Raw genomic sequence first — 22,211 nt, 5'->3', positions numbered from 1 at the left:
TGAAAATACAAGCCATAGACAGGGAGAAGAGAGAAAGAAGGAAGAAGTGAGACAGGCAGCCAAGGTGATGCAGGGGACCCACAGGAAAAAAATCTCACAGAGAAGGGAATACAGGAGAAGCAGAGCTGGTGACTACAGGAAAGGGAGGCCAACCTCAGCAGCAATCATAAACAGGTTTTAAACCTCAGAGCAGTGATGAACGGCCCAGCCGCATCAGGTCCTGATGAGAACATGCATTTCTAAGCTCTCTGTACCAACTTTCTCCCCACAGGGAAAAAGTTGTTCTAGCAATATTTTATTTCTTTTAAAAATCTGGTACACGTAAAGTTCTTCTGTATTTTATACATTCACCTATTTCTGGAAATATTACATAAAATTATAATATGCCCCTAACATAAATTATCGTGTAATGCCACCCCTACCTTTAACGGACTGAAAAAATCTTTATTCATGTGAACTTATTTCTTTTTTTAAAAATTAGCAATGAGTCTGGGTTTCTAAATAGCTCTCTGCAGCCTATCTTCTGGAAAGTTAAAGCTGTTATCTCTTTTGTCCTAGAAATTGTCTCTGTAATGTTCACTAAAAAGCAGCTGGGAGGTGAGGGAGGTTAACAGTACCCTTTCTGAGTTTACTCTAATTTCAATAGACTGCTACCTTTTCATTTCATTAGCCTTACCACCATCTGCACCAACAGAGAAACAAGCACACCCAAACACTTAGGATTGGCTAAGGAAAACCAAATTGTAAACACTACAAAGGGAGAAGCTCATATGCTTGAAGCTCTTCCTGCTTCTCATCAGCCTGTATCCTCGACTCCAGGCAGTCTTACACACAGCTGACATTTATAAAGAACCTATGTGCTGAAGCCGTTTCACAACCTCTATACCCATTTGCTTTTCATATATATTTTTGAAATCAGTTTAAGAAAAAGAGATTTATTTGTGTTTTACCTGCATGCATACTGTCTGTGAATGTATGAAATACCTGTAGAAGCCAGAAGAGGACACTGGATCCCCCTTGGAGTTATAGGTGGTTATGTCATGTGGGTCTTCTGGAGGAGCAGCCAGTGTTCCTAACCCCTGCGCCATCTCTCCAGCCCAGGGTCAGTATTCTCATTCCCATGTTTTCAGATACAATTGTAGGCTTCACCTTGTTGGTCAGATTGTGAGCTGGTCAAGGACAGGTTCAAATCCTAGCAGTTTAGCTCCAGGATGGGGAGGTGAGGAGGAAGGAAAAGAGGGGGTAAGGAAAGAGAGAGAAAAGGAAAACAGTACACCTGACTGATATATCCCAGGCTAACCTCGAACTCCCCAAGTAGGCAAGGATGAGCTTAAACTTGTAGTGTTGAAATTTGAGGCTTGAGCTGCCGTAGCTGGCTTAGTACAGAGGTATAAACCCAGGGCCTTGTGCATGCTGGCCCGACAGTCTACCAACTGAAATAAAGAAACAGACCCAGAAGTTGTATCTTCTCAATATGTAATCTTCCATATTTGAGTGACCAATCAGAAAGTATATACTAGGAAAACAATCTAAGAGTTATAAATATTTTTCAAACAAGAATAAAATATCTGAAGCATCGTAGTCTGTTCTATTGGCACTTAAAATACTATTGTAATTCTACCTCCTGCTTTGAAAGGAGGTTCCATATTGCAGTGATTATACCTTTAGGATGAAGTTATTGTAATATAACAACAGGGCATTCTTTATTTTAACTTCTTTATTGTTTGCTTATTAAACATACATTCTCAAATTGACACTTTGCCATGAATAAAGCAACAAAAATAAGGCAATATCGTAAGAAGTGCTTTACATACAAACATCATCTTGTAAGAATAGGAAGTCTGAATCCCTATACAAAAAAAAAAAAAAAAAAGGCCAGGAACAAAAGCACTGTATTCTGAACATCCACAAATGTGTGTGTAAAGACAGTACACACACAATACAGCTTACTTAGGTTCTTTTATGAGCATAATTCCTTAATCACCCTTTTGTGAAGAATGAATCTTAAGAAATAAGAAATCTGAACTGAATTTATTTTCACAATATCAATGTTAAACTCAAGAGAAGCAACTTCATTGACTAAATGTTAAATGTTTCAAAAGTAAAAGGCGACCTTAATTTTTAGTAACCCTCTAAACAGGGTCTGGACAAAAGTGGATTTTCTCTCTCGGTATGAACAAAGGGTAGTAAACAGCATCACTGAGAATGTGTACATACTGGGAGCCATGCTCTTTATAGGCCTAAGAAACCAGCAAAAATAATGAATATGTCCCATGCAACACAAATGCAAAGCTAACTCTACACGTTACAATTTTCAAGCTCTTGCTTCTAAGACAATTTTAGTACACCTAATAAGTACAGCAGGTAATTTAGAAAAACAAAAACAAAATATATACCCAGTCTTTGCAATTCAAAATTTTTAACATGAACAATATTCAAATATAAAATTTCACTAATTTTTCTAAATATGATTTATGCAAATAGGTTTTCTTAAACAAGCCAAGCCTTAAGGATATGATGTGTACAAACTAACAGTAGTGTATATCCAGACATTCTGCCTATATTATGATATGACATAACTGTTTTCTGAGTGAAGGTCTATGTTAAAGTTTAAGGTGTAAACACTTTAGAAGCAACTTAGTTAAATTATAGTTCAGTTAAAAGTAACATCATCTCATAACAGGCTCCTGAATTTTCAAACTTTCATGTAAAAATACATTTACATCTTAAATTTCTAGAAAAGGCACATTTTATGTAGAAAAGCAGCAAAATTTTAAACCCACCAATTTACTGAAAAAGCCATTACTTTTTATTAGAAACAATAATGCTTCTCAAGAGGTTGGCAACAAGGCATAGTATAGCACACATTTCATACAGTGTATCTCTTCCTTTACATTCCAGAAGTGGGTGGAACACCTCCTTGGTTGTGGGAAGCTGATGTATTCGATGGGCTATGTAAGCTGGTCTCCTTGTACACAAACCATGCATTTCCTCCCCAAAGTATCATGTTCAGAAAGCCAAAGATCTATAAAAGAGGAAAACAAATATAAAAATCTAATGTTTGCTTTCAAATACAAAGTAGAATAAAAAATTGAAGACTATATATAGCTACTGTACAAATTATGGATGTATGACTTAAACACACATTAAACATCTATTATCTAACATAAAACAACCAACAATGAAAATCTTTTATTCTGCATGTAGAACTTCTGATTACATCTGAGGAAAGTAAGATCTTCCCTTTATTTAAATTTAGACTTTGGGATCCAGGCTGAAGAAGGTCATGGGAAGCTTAAGTTTTCACTTTTCTTCCACCCAGAATGGCTTGAATCTCTTATTTCCTCCCCTCTTCTGACTGCTTTCTGCTATTCCAGTAGCCAGAGCCAGAATTTACTTTACAACTGCACTGATCAACACAAAAAAATTTCCTTCCCACATACTCAGTGGACTATTGAACCTACCTATGCTATTTAACAAAGTCCTTCCATCAATCCCTGATGTGACATATGTAGTCAGAGTTGGGTAAGGAGCTTGAGGTTACTATGTAACTAAAAAGCAAATGCTTTACGTTTCTTTGTGTAAGTGCACACAACATTCTTCTGAATTTGTTCTACTCAAAGCACTCTGTTAACATAAACTCCAAGTACTGACTTTTACATTACAAAGTTATAAACAAGAATGTGTGTAAATTGATAGTACTGACTTCAACTTATATAAAAGTATTTTCTTGAAAAAGTCTTCCAAAATAGAATATGCTCAACATTATTGATAATAAACTTCAGTTTGATGAAATAGAAAAATATTCAATGAATTACATATATTAAATTTGATAGATTTAAGAAACTTTAAAAATATTAGTTTTATGTATTTTTAGAAAACCAGACTTAAAAGAACCAGGTCAAAGTCAGATCTGGTTCAAAAGTTTTGTCTCCTAAGAGTAACATAACGCATGAGCAACATGCTTTCTCGGCTGCACAATGAAGTTAATAATGCTGCCCATCATATTCCTCTCAGAATGTTTGAGTAACTTAAACTATACCACAATGGGGGGCGTATCATTATTCGTATTTTTTAGTCTTTATATCTTGGTTACGGTTCATACTTTCCACAAGTGCGCGCGCACGCGCGCGCACACACACACACACACACACACACACACACACACACACACACACACACACACACCTCCCAATTAGAACCCAAAGAGCTGAATAAAACAAGAATCAGTTTATTCAGAATGAAATGAAGTGTGCAAATATCAGAAACTTACCACAGATACATTCAGGGATCCCATACTAGTCACAGAGGTAAAGTGACACGTCACTCCTGACTTACAAGGATCAAGTTCATTAACGATTCTCTGTCCAGTAGCTATTTTAATATCTGTAAGAGCTTTAGCCCAGGCCGAGGCACTCACCAACCACAAAAAAGTAGCAACAACAGTAACAATAAAATCCTAGAGAAAAATAAGCAGTTAGTGTATAATCAACTTAAAAGTAGCACATTTCATATCAGCAATAAAGAAATGAAGATTCTGCTTAATTCCATGGTACCAAGGGTTGGTCTTCATAATTTACTCTGTATAAAAAGGTCACATCCAGTCTAATCACCATTGGTATTTACTGTTTCTAGCACCATGCCAGAGACATAAAATAAAATCATTTCCTTAGAAGTTCATAACTTAAACTTTTATTTATTTATATTTGACACAGAGTTTTATTCGCCCTGAACTCAAAACAACCTTCTCGCCTCCTTGCTTGTTTTAAACTTTTTATTTTCTAGTTTGATTTTGATTTTGGTGAGTGTGCACACCTACATGTGTACACATGGAGAACAGAGGAGTAAGTCAGTGTCCTCTTCTATTGTTCTCAGCCTGTTTGAGACAGGTTCTCTCACTAAACCTGCTATTCCTCATTCTGAAATCGGCTGTGTAGCCAGCAAGCCCCCAGGATCCACCTATCTCTGCACTCCACACTGAAATTAGAGGCCAGGATGACAAGGGTGCTGGAGATCTACACTCAGACCCTCTTGTTTTTGCAAGTGCTCTTTATCCACTGAACCATCTCTCTAGCCCTTGAGGTCACTTTCTATGTAAAAAGGCCATTCTGTAAACTGTCACCAAATTCTTGCCATCTACTCCTAGAGTCACACTTTATCATATTGTTGACTATTAAGTGTATTTCTCTACATCTTTTCTGTTTTGTTTTTCTGAGACACAGTCTCACAGTGTAGCACTAGCCTGCCTGGAACTGAATACATAGACCAGGCTGGCCTGGAGCTCATAGAAATTCACCTGTCTCTGCTTCCAGGGAATTAAAGGTATGCACCACCAGACCAGGTGTTTTTTTTATTCCATAATTTTTGTTGATCATCATTACTACAAGTTGTTGATCCTGCTAAGACCTATACATGGATGCTACCTTTTTTTTTTTCATTTTCTTCCTTTTTTTTATTGGATATATTTCATTTACATTTCACATGTTATTCCCTTTCCCAGATTTCCTTCCATATCCCCTATCTCATCACCCCTCCCCTACTCTATGACATTCTCCTACACCGCAGCATCAAGCCTTGGCAGGACCAAGGGCTTCTCCTCCCACTGATGCCCAACTAGGCCATCCTCTGTTACATGTGCAGCTGGAGCCATGGGTCCATCCATGTGTACTCTTTGGATAGTGGTTTAGTCCCTGGGAGCTCTGGTTGGTTGGTATTCTTTACTCACATCATTTTGTCATTTAATTATATTCTGTTACAATCCTTTGCATACAAAATATAAACTGCCTTATCCTAAATTCAGATAAAATTCTTAGTCTTGTCAAAAATAATTCTCCAAGAAATCAATTAATGAAGTGTTAAAAAATACAACCCAGTCTTTTAAGTTTCATGACTATAAATTTTAAAAACATTTATTATATTAGGAGCTAGAAAAATGGCTCAATAGTTAAGAGCAATGCTTCCAGAGGACTTAACTTCTATTTCCAGCACCCATATGGCTCATAACTGTCTTTAATTCCAATTTCTGGGCATCTGACACCCTCTTCTGGTCTGTGTGGGCCCACCATGCATGTGGTACAGACATATATGTGGGCAAAACACCTAAACATATAACATTTTTTAAAAATTATAGTTGTTTTAATTAGGGAGAAGAGGAAGCTAAATATAGAAGCAGGCTAAAATTAACACAATGTCTGAGGTCATAAGGAATCATACTATTATCTAACTGCCTAAAGTTGCATAAGTCTGTGTATACATATTGTTTAAATGACTGTTTCCCCATTAAGGCCAACAATGTTCCTCTTAAGAGCCAAGAGCCCTAATTGAACTGCTAACAGAAACTCCAACACCAGACATAAGATTTGTGATTAGGATTGTCCAAATATTATAGACATTGCTGTTGCCTTTGGTTTTAATAGCAACCAAAAGAGATGAAAGGTAAGTTTCTATTGCTGAAGACACTATGTATTTCTGATACAGAACCCATAGGACTGGAGCTGGAACTGACCTGAAAGTCTCTTACTTGAGGACTAGCTTTCATGGTGCCAGAAGGCACCATGCAAAATTCTAAAGGAATTTAGAAATCTAAAGAATAAATCTACCTCTATACCTACAGATAGTGTAGTCCCCACTTTTCATCAAAGAAACCTCTTTACAATAGGCAGAGACCATCATAGAAAACTACAACCAATAAAATACAGAGAAGAAGAAAAGAGGAGACAGAAAGACTGCAAGAGGCAGAGGAAAAGGAAGTTTGCTGTGAGACCGAGTCTTCTAGAACTGTCAGAGAACTACACCTATGGAGTCTCACTGACATGGATGACACTAACTGACATGCTAGTACAGAAGGAGGAAAAGCTCAGGTGGCCCAACCCCAGACAAAGAACTATAGGCAACTAAGGAATGGCTAGAGCAAGAGAGAGCCTTCCCCAGTGAAGAGGCCCCTGAGTGCTTATCCAATACCAAGTGGTCAGTTGAAATCATCTACATACAAGCAACAATATATGAGCAGGTTCGATTTATATATTTTGAAAAAAATATACAATCAAAGAAAAGGATGTCATGAATTTGACAGAGAGAAAGGGAGCTACACAGGAGGGGGTGGAGGAAGAGGGAAAATCATGTAATTATAATTTTAAAAAATAAAAAAATTAAGAATTTTAAAAGAATGTTCATTGTGGTAACAAAAAAATGAAAGCTTCTTTTGAATTTCAATTGTTTTTTTTCAGAATCCTGTTATTTATTACAGACCCAAGACATAAATGATGTTTAATATTTAATACTGGATATTTTTATGGAATAACAAGATAAAGAAAAAACTAACAAAATAACCAACTTCTCCTTATCCAATCTTTTCTGCCGAGGAACTGAAATATTGTTCACTACACTAGTTACAAAGTCCTTAATACTTGCAGTAGGACTCCGTACGATGACGTTGAAGCCCACCTTGTTTGGATGTCCTGTGAATTAGTGGAAATGATCCAAACTTTATAGCTTTGATACTCCTCTAGGCATATGGGACACAAAGTATGAGCTCCTGTTTGTTAACAGCACAGTTAACTCAAAACCAGTTAGTTCAAACCCAGAAATGAGTTCTAAGGATTATCACTAAAGACTTCTTTAAAAAAAAAAAATCAGTAGAATTAAATTTTAATCATCTTGGACCAGTGAGATATTTCAACAGATAAAGGCACTTGTCACCAGGGCTGACAACCTGAAATCCACAAGGTGGGAGGAGAGAACAAACTCCTGCAGGTTGTCCTGACCTCCACACATACCACTGCATGTGCATGCACGAACATGTACACACACACTGAAATGTTAAAAGATTTAAAAAGATTTGAATTATCTTATCAGCCACCTTTTAGTCACACGGTGAATAAATATTTGATCTTAGAGGACAAAACCAAGGGCTAACTAGACAAACATGGATATTTGCATTTAAGCTTTCATTAACTCTGGTCCTTTGAAAATGTATAGCTACAGAAAACAAGTATCATAGCCAGCATTCTTTGAATGTGGGAACACTACTCCCTTTACTCCTATATTCTGTTCCACTTTCATTCCAGACAGACATTTTCTAAGTACTTCTTATCCTTTGTAAACCCAATAAAATAACATAGTAAGCAAATTTCCCCAATGCTAAATTTATAATTTTGATCAAAATATGTCAAATTTCTTAATTTTCAGGTATTTACTTAGTTTTGAATTCCTGGCTAAAATGTGCCTCCCCCAGTAATACTTATTTTTGTGTATGTGTATATAAACCTTGTGTATAGTCTTATGTGTGGAGGCTGTAATTGAATGTCCGGTGTCTTCCAAAGCTGTTCTCTTTTTTTTCTCAGTCAGGGTTTCTTACTGAGCCTGGAGCTCATGGATTTGGCTTGGCTGCCTGTCTGAGCTCCAGGGATCCACCTGTCTCCACACCCTCTGTAGTGTTGGGGTTATAATTTGTACTTCGTATGAACTGAGATCCGAAATGCTTGCAAAGCAAGAACTTTACGAACTGTGGCATCTTCCCAGTCCACTGGGTTTGCTCTTTAACTCTAATTTGCTGATAATCAGACTAAAGTATCCACATAAGTAGAAACTTTTCTGAACACAGTGCACAAAATAAAATTATGTCCTCCTATACTCTAGTCACACAGCAGTCTAAGTGAATGGTTCTACCTAGAACCCTGAGATGCAGCTTCTGGGCTCCAACCTACAAGTTAAAACATGATTTGTAAAAGATTTTAGAATTTGAAAATCCCTTTTTGCTGTGTTTCCCTTTTGATATTCCTGATTTGGTACACCACTATGCCACCTGCTATTTAATACAAAAGAGTCCTATATTAAAAAAGAAAACCTATTCTAAAAAATCTGAAACTAAAATACTTAAAACATCTTAGTACATAATTAAGAATAATGCTTAAAATCAACAACTTATGCTTATCAACCAATAGTACCTAAATCAATGTTACATTTAAAATGCACAATTCCTTTTTTATACTTATGATTAAATTTAAATAATTCAAAATTTAACTTGCAGTGAAGGGGAGTCCATTAGAGAGTACTGGATCCCTCTGGAGCTGGAGTTACAGACAGTTGTGAGCCTCATAACATGAGAGCTGGGAACTGAACTCATGTCCTCTAGAACAATTTGTGTGCTTAACTGCTGAGCCATCTCACTAGCTCCTAAATTTTACTTTTATAGATAAGAAGCACCTGAATTCCCAGCACTTAAGAGCAGAAGCAGAAGGATCAGGAGGTTCAAGGTCATTTTTAACTACTTTAGCAGGCCAGCCTGAGCTATATAAGGCCCTGTGTCACAAAAAAAACAAAAGAAAACAAAAAACAATTACTTCTCCTATATTATATTAGCAAAAACTATTGATGAGACCAACTCTGAAATATCTGTATGAGCAATAACAGCACTCTAATATGAAAACTTACTTATGACTCCCTGAATGACATACAACTAGATTTTATTTTGATCATATAGAAAACTCTCTACAAACAACTTCTTAATATTGACTTAAGGATAACATTTTTTAGATTATTAGATAAAATACAAGAGAAGGCTAATTTTTTTATTTAGTAAAAGGAATTTGTTGGTATAGTGACAAAATGCAAAAAATCTTTTAATAATATAGAATTTAAAAAATTATTTTTGATCATTCACTTTTTAAAGCAAAGCCTAACATGTTCACAGCTACAGATTCCTAGTTTGTAATGAATCAAGATATTTAAAAGGTAATTCATAGCCAAGAAGAATTTTATGAAACCATCTCGATTTCTTATCCAGACTTAGATAGAAAATCTGAATGATAAAAATGTTTTTATTGACTTACCATTTACATTCTTATGATCCAAGCAGCAAAAATTAAAAATAAGCTGGTAAATATAACTTATCTTAATAATTCCTTCATATTAAAACATCTGTCTGTTTAAAGGTCAATGACACAACGTCTTTAAAGATGTCAGTGCTTTTGTTTTCAGATACAAATGTCTAGTATCACAAATCCTCCACATTACCACTGACCTCCTTGACAAAAGTGGACAGTGGCTGTCTAACACAAGCCATGGCTTATTGCCAGACTCACCATAGATAATCCAGGACAGTCTAGTCTCTTCATCTCAGACATTATTTTTATTTCTAGCCCAATAGACTCTAAAACCCTCAGAAAGGTATCAGGACTTCAAATCCAAATCTTTTGCTGACATTCAACGGTTCAAATGTAACTTACTGATACTAGTGATAATGAATATAAGAATAATCTGGGCCAGCGTTTAGCATAAACACAGCCACACACAATGTATAACACAAAGGGTCAAGTAGAGCCACGTTCTACAGAACACTATTTTTAAGTCATATTTGATACAGACCATGAAGCTCCCTGAGAAAGGGTAGTGGCATACCACAAGTTTGGAGAAAAGGGTGAGAAGCAGAAATGTGACTCGTGTTCTGAAAGTCTTCAAACTACAGATACCAAGTTCTTTAATATTTGCTACTTAAAACTTAACAAGTTATCAAATATTTGAGAGGTTTCTAGACTTAAAAAGAAAAACCTGAAGTATAAACCGACTATGAAAATTGAAGTAAACTTAATAACTTAAGCTCTCTTCACGTCAAACACTTATGTCAATAACTGATATCTCTAGTAAGAAAAACGTGCAGTTCCTTGAACTGTAACTTACACCTGTGCACACTATTTTTGTCTAGAGGGATGACATGGTTACTTACAATCATGGGCACTTTGCGATTCTCTCGGTAGAGGCTCGTGTAACCAACATAGAGCAGAAGGGCAGCCATGCAGTACAGGAACACAAAGACTGCAAAGGTCACATAGAACTGCGCGGAAGAGGAGTAATCACCTATGAGGACATGCTTTTCCCAGTTCACCTCACACACGTTGACATTTGGAGGTGGATGAAATGATGCCTGATTCAACCTATTAAAAAAAGACTCAAATAAATACACAGATGACTGGACTCTCTGAACACAGAAATACTTAAGCAGAATATTGACATTTCAAAATATAATCTTAAGTACACTAAAAACATTTTCTTTTTGAAAAAGAAAGATTTAAATATTTAACTAAACCCAAAATTTCATATTATACATACCCATACATTTATTCAGTAATAGGTTTATGACAAACTGAATAAGTGTAATTAAACATTTAGATACTATATTCCTGTAATAAAAATTTATCATATTAGAAGGAATTATAAAAATACTTTACAACTCACATTTTTATTCTAAGAGGAAGAGGTTTGTGTCACTAATTCTAGGAGACTAATTATGATGACATTCTTCTTGTTTTTTAAAAGGTATTTTCAACTAACCTGGACATTTACTCAGTTCTAAATTTTACTTTATGTGTATGCATGTTTTGCCTGCATGTGTGTCTGTATACCACTTGTGTGCCTCATAGCTGCAGAGGCCAGGGGTGTGTAATAAATCCCCTGAAACTACAGTTCAGACAATTGTGAGCCATATGTGGGTACTGAGAATTGAACCCAGGTCCTCCAAAGAGTGCCCTTAACTGCTGAGCCATCTCTCCAACCCCATGGTTCATATTTTAACCCTCAATCAATTAGCCTAATGAAAATTCACACTGCCTTATATTTTCCCCATTTATAAATTATAAAACCAATGTAATTAAAGATGGTTACTGTAACAAAACGAATGAATAACAGATGGAAAATCTTTGATGATTAGTAAGCTCTCAGGAATACACAGATCTCTAATGTATTTTATTTGTAGATAGTGCTGGAGTACGGGCCTTTAGTCCTAACACTCAAGAAGCAAAGGAAGGCAGATCGATTTGAATTCATGGGTTAGCTGATCTACGGAACAAATTCCTGACCAACTAGGGCTACATGGTAAAATCCTGAAACTTCAGTCTCAAAACATTTTTTTAAAGAATTGTTTATTTATTTTAGGTATATGAGTACACTATAGCTGTCTTCAGACACACCAGAAAAAAATCATCAGATCTCATTACAGATGGTTATAAGTCACCCTGTGATTGCTGGGTATTGAAATCAGTACCTATGGAAGAGCAGTCAGTGCTCTTAACTGCTGAGCCATCTTTCCAGCCCCCAAAACATTCTTAAAAGATTGTATTTCTAACTTATTGGACAGAAAATTGAGCCTTTGAGAGGTCAAGTAAGGCACACTAAGCAGATTTATATCCTAGACAGAATATTTACAACAAACTTTTTAGTAAAATACTTAAGTCACAGAGATACTTGCTACTGCTTATTTTCCTTTAAAAGTAAAATAAACATGGTTTTATTCTTGAGAAACATGTATTCTTTGTGCCTTAAAATGGCATTAAACACCATTAGTTTGGTAACTGCAGAAACACGAGAAATGTGTATCTTCATAAACTTTGTCCATGTCTTAGTAGCAGATTGGTTCACTAACAGAATAGTTGTCATTTTTTTCCCATCTCTGATCTACTGTGTTAAGTTTGTTTTTGGAGACAGGGTCTTTCTTTGTAGCCCTTGGTGTCCTGTAGAACTAGGCAGTTCTCAAACTCATTGAGATCCCCCTGCCTCTGCTTCCTGAGTTCTGGGATTAAAGACGTGCCATCTTTATGGCTGGCCTATACAAAATTTCTCACATAAGTTCATGTAAAGAATGCCTGGTTCTCTGGTGACCCGATTATGGCAGAGTCTAGAACTTCAGCAAGGGGCTTTCCTAGAGGAAGTAGGACATGCTTACGGGCAGGCTTGCTTTACCCTGAGTTGAAAAACCATCTTTGCCGCACATTCTCACTACTATGATTTTCTCTCCAAGTGCATGAAACCAACTTAGTATAAGACAGCCTCTGAAACTGGGCCAAAACAATTCTTCCTTGTGTCAGATATTTGGTCTCAGCAACTAGAAAGTCATGAATATACTCCCCTTTGTATATACAGTTCCTCCCAGAGACAAGGAAAAATTTGTAGACAGGCACTGGTCTATACCATAGTCTGAATAAAGACCACAAATAAACATGCAATCTAAAACATTCTACCACCTTCAGTAAATCAAAGTTAGAAAACATTCTGCACTTGAGGCAGGTCTTGACACACTAGATTGTCTTGGAACTCTCTTCCTACCTTAGCTTCCTAAGAGCTGAGATGAGATAGATTACAGGCCTCTGCCTGAGTCCAGAATTGTTAAGAACCTAATGACTAAGTATGAAGTTAGAACAGCTGTTAAACAAGTGAAAGATAACTCACCTGAATGGATAACCAAAAGTAGCTGTAACCGTCTTATTGTCACCAGTTTTACCAGGACAAGTCACTTGAATTTCTGTTTTGCCCTTAAACCCACCACAGGTGGCAAAAGCAAAGATGGAGGCAAACTACATAAAATGGGGCCAAAAAACAAAAAACAAAAAGCAAAACATTACTACAACCAAAACAAAGGTCATTAAAACATAAGCACAGTGATCATTAAAAACAAGTTCATAAGTATTCTAGAAATTACTAACCATACACTAAAAACTGAGATTTTATTTTCCCAAGAATAATATACTGAATTTCATACAATATGAAATTCAGAGAAGATTTGCTGGGCATGGTGGCAGACGCAGGCTTTTGTTTTAAAGATTAAGCCTCACTTTGTAAATGAGGCTGACCTTCATCACACGTAACTGTTTAACTTGCTGTCCCCATTTCTATGCTGTGGCCTGCACCAGCATACCCACTCTAGAACCATTTTTAAAAGCTTCTTGTATCACACCCACAGCTCTTTTTTTGGCACTTAACCAGATTTCACTGGGAGTCACTAAACAAACTTCCTGCTTCTAATCTCATTCCAATCATCAAGCATCCTGTATTGAGTGGGCTCTAAAGAATCCAATAAAACAGCCATCAGCTACTGAAAAGTGAGTATTGCCATCTAAACTGTGACATGCTGTTAGTGTTAAATATGCCATGAATTATAAAGATTTAAGATAAAAATACACAATCTGGGGCTGGGAAAGTAGTCCGTTGTTAAGAGAGTTGCCCAGCAAACACTAGTCCTGTGTTTATTTCCTGGTACTGCACAAATTGGAAGTAGTGGCACATGCTTGTAATTCTAGCATTCTGGAGGTGAAGGGGGATCAGAAGGTCAAGGTCAGCCTTGGCCACACAGGAACCTTTCTTAACACAACATTAAATTACGCTGTGACTTGTATATTTTTGTTTGCTTTGTTTTATTTTTTGAACAAAGTTATTTTAGAATGATGTCACACTAGTCTGAAATAGCAATCTGAACATGTAACCCTAGTTTAAAGGGACTCCTCTAATACTTTTCACGTCTATATTTAATAAACAAAACAAATACTTTCCAAATTTGGCATAAATGGCATGGCTAATGCAGTTGCTAAGTTTCTTTCTAGATTTGGTGAACTATGTTCTCTGCCAGGTACTATTACTGAACATCGTATTTCTGCTGTTTCTCAGACATGTTTATGTCTTGGTTGTACACATATTCCTCAGAGGATGCTCCTATTCCCAATTTTTTTTAAAGCTTCTAATTCACTGTGGTAAAACTGACAATTCTCCTGAACTGCTACAAACATTAACCTATTTTGCATTAATTCTACCAGTAGTATTTTTCTTGTGGATCTTGTTATTAAAAAAAAAAAAACGACAAAGACAAAAGCCACCTTAGTTTCTTAATGTAGGAATTAGAGAGTGCTGTACTGTCCTATCAAGTACTGCATTCACACTAGCAATTCTTATATTCACCTCACCCAGAAAAAGGCACAAGGCGCACATTTATAATATCCAAAACATTCAAAATAATTTTTAGAGTAACTACACAACCATCTCCATGTTGTTATTCTACAGAATGTCTGATGAAAATTAGAAGTTACATACTAGCTGGAAGCATTGGCATATATCTTTAATTCTAGCACTTGGAAGCAAAGGCAGGCAGATTTCTGAGTCTCAGACCACTTTGATCTGCATGTCGAGTTCCAAACCAACTAGGGCTATGTAATGAGACTCTGCTTCAAGTAACTACAAAACAAAAATCCAAAACAAAAACCAAAACACAACAACAAAAACACCCTACCAAAACAGTAACTTATATTCTGGATGCCCATCAGTAAAACCCAACCTATATCTAAAATTTGTATTAATTTTTTCAGTATTTATTTTTAAAATGTAAATTTATCATTAAACCCAGGGCACCTCACATAAAAGTTGGGTTTCCTGATAGTACAACATCAGAATCACCTTCTCATAGAGAAGCAATTCAATGGAATAGAAGTGACGTTAAAAACAGAGCAGGAACTTTGCAGGCTGGCTCCCTCTATATTGCAGAATGCATTTTAAAGCTGGTAATCAAATGATATTTTCTTTCAAACAGTTTGCTCCATTCACCCACTTTACCCGAGTAGCCCTGTGAACCTGTTAGTCTATACTTTTAACACTTTATTAATAAATAAGTGGCACCAGTTAGTTACTTGTCCTTTCTATAATTCATTTTTTCCAGCCCCAGCTACCCAACATTAATGACATGGAATTCAATCTTCAGTTGAGCTCAAACATTCAAACTTCTATTTATATAGTTTTAGACAAATTAAAACCTTACTGCTGAGCCTGGAGGACAGAACAATAACTTCAGTTATTTTCTCATTTTTAGTGATCATATATTCCAATGTGAGTGTCCCTGTCTAGACAAGTCTATGGAATGAAATAGCTGTAACCAAACTAACCTCTACATAATGTGGTTTGAAAATGTCTGCTAAGATGTATAGACTGATAATGCATTCATGCACGAAAGAGAACTGGAGGCCACATTGTAAGACAGAAACAGATTCTACCTAAAATTAGAAGTTGGGGTGAGGAGGGGCATTACTGCAATGTCATTTAAATGCAGACTGAGAAATAGAAGCTGGGTGTGATGCACACATGTATAACTCCAGTACCCAGGAGTCAGAAGCAGGAGGATCAGGATTCAAGGCCAGTTTCAACTAGAAAGTAAGCTTGAGGCCAGCTGGGGCTGTACAAGACCTTATCTCAAAAACCAAGCTAAAGAAAACAGAACATACAAATGTAAAATTTTCTAAATGTACAGTGTGTCTTAAGGTACCAACATTAAAATGTACACCCAAATTATAGATGCACAGAGTGTTGTGCAGATACGTACACCAATGAAAGTCCATGCAGAAAACAACTGGGGACACCCAGTGTAAATGATCTAACCTATAGCTAGAGGCACAGTACTATTTCCTATTTATACACCTTACTCCTCAGAATTCTACTGGAAGATACCAGAGTTCATCTAGTTTATAAGTGCCGAAACAAAGCATCCTCACTGTTATTCAGTGTCACCATTAAATCAAAGATATCTATATACATTTATGTTTAATATTTCATTTTGAAAGTAAGCAATTAAAATATTTAGACATAGACTTGAAAATATACTGCATATGCATGTTCCTATAAAAATACATTTATTGTTTTTACTAAACACTAAGAACACTGACACTTCAACTTACTCTCCTGAAATGAGTAATGAAATCAGAATCAAAATTCTCTACAGTACAACCACACAAACTTCTGCTAACAGTCCCATAACCTTTCAGGATTTAGATTCCTGAGACATAGATGAAACAGTTACAAGTCTTTTCTGATTAAGAATGATTGAGAGATCATTATACTGAAAGCATTTATGTCATCTTTACTCTTTAAATATGTTTGGTTGACTACAGAGCTATACAGTCCAAGGACTATAAATATATTTACTTTAAAATCCTTTTCAGGGCCAGTGGCTCAGCTGGCTGGCTGGACATGAGTAATTTACAGTATGGAGTACTAATAAAATTGTTGCCACTGATAAAACTTGTGTTTTTAAACTAAAAAATTGGGTTTTTTTTTCATATGTTTCAGGATAGTTAATGAAGGTTCAACTTGTTTCTTCCCCAGCAGGGAGACTGGTCCAGGTCTTGTTAGGTGGCTATATCTTTTCTGAAGTGTAAGCACATATACACACACACAAGATTTCACTGACCATAATGGAGCCAGAGGCCAATCTGAGGTATCTTCCTGTATTGCTCTCTCTCTCTCTTATTTTCTGAGGCAGGGATCCACCTATCTCTGTCTGACAGTACTGAGGTTACAGATATGTACCCACTGGGGATCCAAACTTCGGTCCTCAGGTTTCTGCAGCAAGCACTTTACCCACTGAGCCATTTCTCCAATCTCTCAGTTTACCTTCTGAAGAACTCATATCTATACCCAGAGGTTTTGTTGAAGCTTCTATTCTGTTCTGTTTTTTATTGCCAACAATGTTTTTCTTATAGTAAAACATTAATCTCAGCCTACAGACCTCTGAGAGTTCCTAAGACTTTCCCAGGTAACTCCAAAGGTAAAAATTCTCTTTGTAAAAACACTAAGACTATTTGAGTATACTGACACTTTCACTGATTAAGCAAATGGATTCGAGTTTAAAACTGCTGGGCTTTAGTAAAAATCAGCAGTATTACCAAAGTATATTCATTAGCACACACACTAGCAGTTTGGAAATTAAGAGATTCACTTAAGACTCTGTCAGCTGAGCAGTGGTGGTGCACACCTTTGATCTCAGCACATGGGAGTCAGGGGCAGGTGAGTCTCTGAGTTGGAGGCTAGCCTAATTTACGGAGTGAGCTCCAACATAGCCAGGACTACACAGAGAAACTGTCTCAAAAAGCAAAAATTTAAAAAAAAAAAAAAAGTGATGAAGCAGCAAAAATTAGTTTGTTTAACAGAAGTAGAAAACACAAGGAGTTTTGTTGGATATCAAATTATAATGGCTGGCTCTAGACAAAGTATTTAAACAAATGAGCTGTAAACTGAAACTATTTTTTATCTTTCTTTGTAATACCACCAACTTTCTCTGACAGTCAACCTTCACTGAGTTCCTTACCAGACATCCACCCACTTAGCCTACATTAATATGGGTTCTGACTTTACTGAGACTGTTCTTGCTAATGCCATCAACAATCTCCTAAATACTGAAAACAGGGGCATGCTTCCGCTCTTACTTGAAGTAAGTTCTCCATGGCACCTGACATTATTGAACACTCTTCACTTGAAATTCTAACAGTGATGTCAAGGTGATTCTATCTTCTTAACTATTCCTCTCTTCCTTGCTGTCAGGATGAATCTATATACTAGTATTTTAAGACTGTTAGGTTCATATAGATCAGGACCAACACTTACACTATGAAGGAATCATCAACAATAATTTATTGTTATCCTTCTCTATTCTTCTAATGATTTCTACCACAGACAATAAGGCCATCGCCAACCTAAGCCAGAAATATGATAGTCATCATAAAAGTGCTACTTCTATACAGAGTTTAATTTCTAGTCATCTCCATCCTCACTACAATTAATTTTAGGTAGGCATAATTTCTACAGGAGCAGGTCTCCATGTTTGGCCACTTTTATACTGTTAACTAAAAGTTTCTAAAAGGCAAATTCAATGATTCACTTCGAATCTGAGCAGCTGGACACTACCCAATATATGACCTAATAGTCTATAACTTGTACACAAAGGACCAGATTTTCACGATTAACCTCAGAAGGAACAAGGGCTTCAAACTTGTTTTAACAGTTCTACCAAATACCTTCTTCCATAAGCTCTGCTGCCTCAACTTTTCCTCCTGCTAAACAGAGGACTCTTTTTGCCTATCTGCCAATCCCTGTCTACCACCCAAGTGAGTTAGTATTCACTCTTCAGATGTTCTTCATCTGTAAAGTCTTCCCCGATGATGCCTTCCTGTCTAATCTACTACACTCTACAAGTATCTGTAATACAGAATTTACCATATGGCATTTTTATATTCTCCACTACATCCTTGAATGATCATAAGAAAAAGAAGGATTTATTCACATCTGTGAGCTGGCATTTAGCACAGTGCTGGTATACGATACCTACTCAAATATTTGCTGGGTAAATATTCACTACACCATTAACACTCTATAGTCTTATTACAAAATTACTGCCTGAGTAATACAAGTTTTCAAACTGAAAGTACCATTTTCTTAAGAAACATAAAGATAATTTCAACATACAACAAAATCATTCCTACTTAAAATATTCAAGAAAAGATATAAACTGCCTCTTATTTAAGTGAAAATCTAAATTGTTAAACTGAATTTTAACATTCAATGAGACTAAATGTAAGGTTCTTTTCTTGACCTTTACATTTCTTTGATTTCTCTCCCATGACTTTTGGAATTAAAATATCAACCTTCTTCTAAACTTAGGTTTGCACAGAAAGTCACGTGTCTTCTGCCAGTTGTAAGACACCAGCAGCATTTCAGTTTCATAAAACCGGAGGCACATAGTGTAAGTAAATACAAAAATTAGAGCAGTCATCGGAGAACTTGAAGTTCTATATTAAAACACATGCACAAAACTGGGGAGTTCTTATCACCACCAAAATGAACTGTGAAGGAATTAAGCGTTATCGTCTATGAAAACACAATCTGACTGCACACTGGGCAAGTAAATGCCAAGTGCTTAAATTACCACTCTTAAAAATCAGCACCGAACAACAGTGGGCCGCGAAGTGTGAAGGGAAAAATCACAGAGTTTGATAAACTAACCGTATGTGACAAGGTCTAACAAGTAAGTCTCTTTTGATGTTAATGATTGTTTGGCAGGAAAAGGGCTGAAAGCTGACTTTCCAAGCAGGATGTTGCTAAAACTAACTATAAACAATCCCGACGTCCACTCCAGGCCAGGTATTAAATGGGCCAAGCATTTAATGCGTCGGTGCAGGGGCCTTGCCTCCGCTTCCCCGACACACTATTTTTAACAGGAGCCCGCACCCGCCGCCAGCGAAGGACGCAACCCAAGTCTAGCTTCGCCGGCGGAAGGCGCGGGCCTCCGGGCGGTCAGTATCAGTTGGACCGCAGCAGGAAGTCCAGTCTTCCTTTGCGGATGGCAGTGAAGCCTGAGAAAAAAGCGGGCGAGCCTCCACGCCCCCGCGGCTAGGGGCGGCCGGGAGAAGCCGCCGGCACCGGCGACTCGACGCCGACCGCCATCTCCACGCCGCGGCCTTCGGGCGCGGGGGCTGCCTCACTCCTGGGTCCCCACCTCTCCGCAGGGCGCCCCGCGCTGGACTGGGAGAGGTCGGCGTCGCGGGCTGCACTCACCCACTCGAGGATCTTAATGAAGCCGAGCGGCTCCTTGAGCGGGTTGAGGTTGATCTGGAAGGCGGACATCCTCTGAGGGAAAGGAGGGAAAGCGAGTCAGGACGAGGGGCGGAGGAGGGGAAGCAGCGCTACCGGAGCACCTCGGTGGAGAGCGGGAAGGCGGGGCCGGCGAGCCTAGGGGCGGGGCTGAGGGCGGTGCCTGCGGGTGGGGATGAAGGGCCTCGGGGGCGGAGCGGCCTGGCCTTTGGGGTGGGGCCGGGCGGCGGTTGAGGCCGCGTTGAGGAGACGGAGAGGGCGAGCTGAGACCTGTCTGAGACCGGGCTGGGAAGGGCTGACTCCTCCCCGGCCGCACCTGACTCAGCCCGCTGAACCGCTGGAGAACCATGGAGACTTTGGAAGCCATGCGTGTGCGGGGCCCCCCTCCCCAATGCCTCCGCTTTCTCTATTGCGCACGCGCGCTCCCTAGGCTCCAGACTCGCTTCCGGACTTCGCGAGAGCGCGGGGTGGGGTGGGGGTGGAGTCGGGGAGACACCTGCGCCTGCGCAGCGCGGCCCTCCACCTTGGTGGCGTTCTTGTTGCTATGCCCTTTTGTGGCATTATAGCCCCCCCCCCCCCACGCCCTTCTGTCTCCTTTTTTTTCACAGTACTCTGAACTTTTGGACAAATGTATGAACACAGGCCAAGCCTCACTTCAAAGCTCGTGTTAAGGGCCCTTGAAGTAATGGTTATTGCAAAACGACAGCCGTCTGTCGAACCTGCCTTATGTAAAGGTACCTGAAAGTATGAGTCACCAAATATTTCTGCGGACATTTCAAAGTGGTGAAAGAGTTAAAATTTCAAGTTGGCCCCACTGACCCTACCTTGAGGACAAGTATGTCTCAAGGCTGAGAACAAAAACTGCAGACAACTGGTCTCCATAAGGTCTGACTCCACAGTCCTAAGGAAAACTAGTATGAAGGTCAGTGTGCCCCAAAACAGAGTGGTCTAGTGTTGAATCATATCCAAAAGCAGACAGAGAGTGCTAATTTGAATGAACCAATGAAATTGTTATGGCTTGTTGCTAACTACCTATGTAATTTTCCCTATAAATATGTCCCCCTAATTGAGTTCGGGGCTGACTCCTCTATCTCCTGCGTGAGATATGTGTCGTCCCCAGAGCTCTGGCCTTCCCCCACCCCCTTGAATAAACCTCTTGCCTGATTGCAGCAAGATAGGCTCTCTGTGAGTTCTTGTGTTCCTGTTCTCCAGGTACTAGAGTGAGGGGCTTCCCCAATTCGGGGGTCTTTCAGTGGTTGGAGTCAGTAGGAGAAAGACCACCCATTTTCATGGCTTGATAGGTCTCACAGGGAAACTCATATATCCACCTCTGTCCCCCACTCCATCCCCCAACCCTCCATCCTGAAAAGCCTGTATTTCGTTCGTTTTTGTTGTTGTTATTTTGTTTTGTTTTTGTTGGGGGGGGTCAAGTTAACTCATCTTTCATGGTTTGTCTTAGGGAACACTCCCTCCCCATACCATAATGGGAGGTCATCTCTTCTTTGTTACCTTGCATTTTTTTGGAGGGTTGTGATAGTGGCCTGTCTTCATTCATGGTGAGTGAACACCAACAACAAAGGAAGGAAGATCTTTGCCACAGAGGATCCCAGATCCAGCTTCCAGGAACTTAACTGTATTCACTAAATGTCACTGGAGTATTCCATCGGAACTGACAACTGCTAGTGAAGATTTGCTGCCAACTAACACCTCCTCCTTTCTTCACTCTTGTTTCTGTGTATTCCACTGAGCATCTCTCTTCAAGCACCCCCTTTTTTTAAAGTTTTTTTTTCTGCTAAGGCCTGTTGGATAGGAACCCACAAATGGATTACTTAGCTTTTGCTTCAAATAAAAAATATTCAAAGTAGAATATTCAAACTATTCAAAAATATATTCCATGTAATTTCAAGATGAGATAGGTGCTAACAGAATGGGGCAATGCTCATCTTGCGACTTCATAGAGCTGAGAGGTCCGAAATAATTTGTACCGCCATGGTCTGCTCCTTTAGTCCTGACGCCAGTCAGCTGGCTGAGGTTTGCTTGACTAT

General features: G+C 38.3%; 1 protein-coding gene across 1 annotated transcript; it reads right to left on the bottom strand.

Annotated features, from left to right (window-relative positions):
* Positions 1 to 1,699: 1,699 nt before the first annotated feature.
* On the bottom strand, positions 1,700 to 20,303 carry SYPL1 (synaptophysin like 1). The gene is made up of 5 exons (XM_080939214.1): positions 20,131 to 20,303; positions 13,219 to 13,343; positions 10,724 to 10,931; positions 4,274 to 4,459; positions 1,700 to 3,025 (listed from the first exon to the last, which is right to left on the bottom strand). Exons 1-5 carry the CDS (start codon positions 20,197 to 20,199, stop codon positions 2,891 to 2,893), a joined length of 723 nt encoding a protein of 240 aa, XP_080795340.1. The 5' UTR covers positions 20,200 to 20,303; the 3' UTR covers positions 1,700 to 2,890.
* Positions 20,304 to 22,211: the final 1,908 nt, after the last annotated feature.

The sequence above is a fragment of the Micromys minutus genome (genome assembly GCF_963924665.1).
Source record: "Micromys minutus genome assembly, chromosome: 1".
NCBI classification, from domain to species: domain Eukaryota; kingdom Metazoa; phylum Chordata; class Mammalia; order Rodentia; family Muridae; genus Micromys; species Micromys minutus.
Note: the sequence above shows the minus strand (reverse complement) of the source record. Positions and strands in the feature narration are given on the sequence as shown.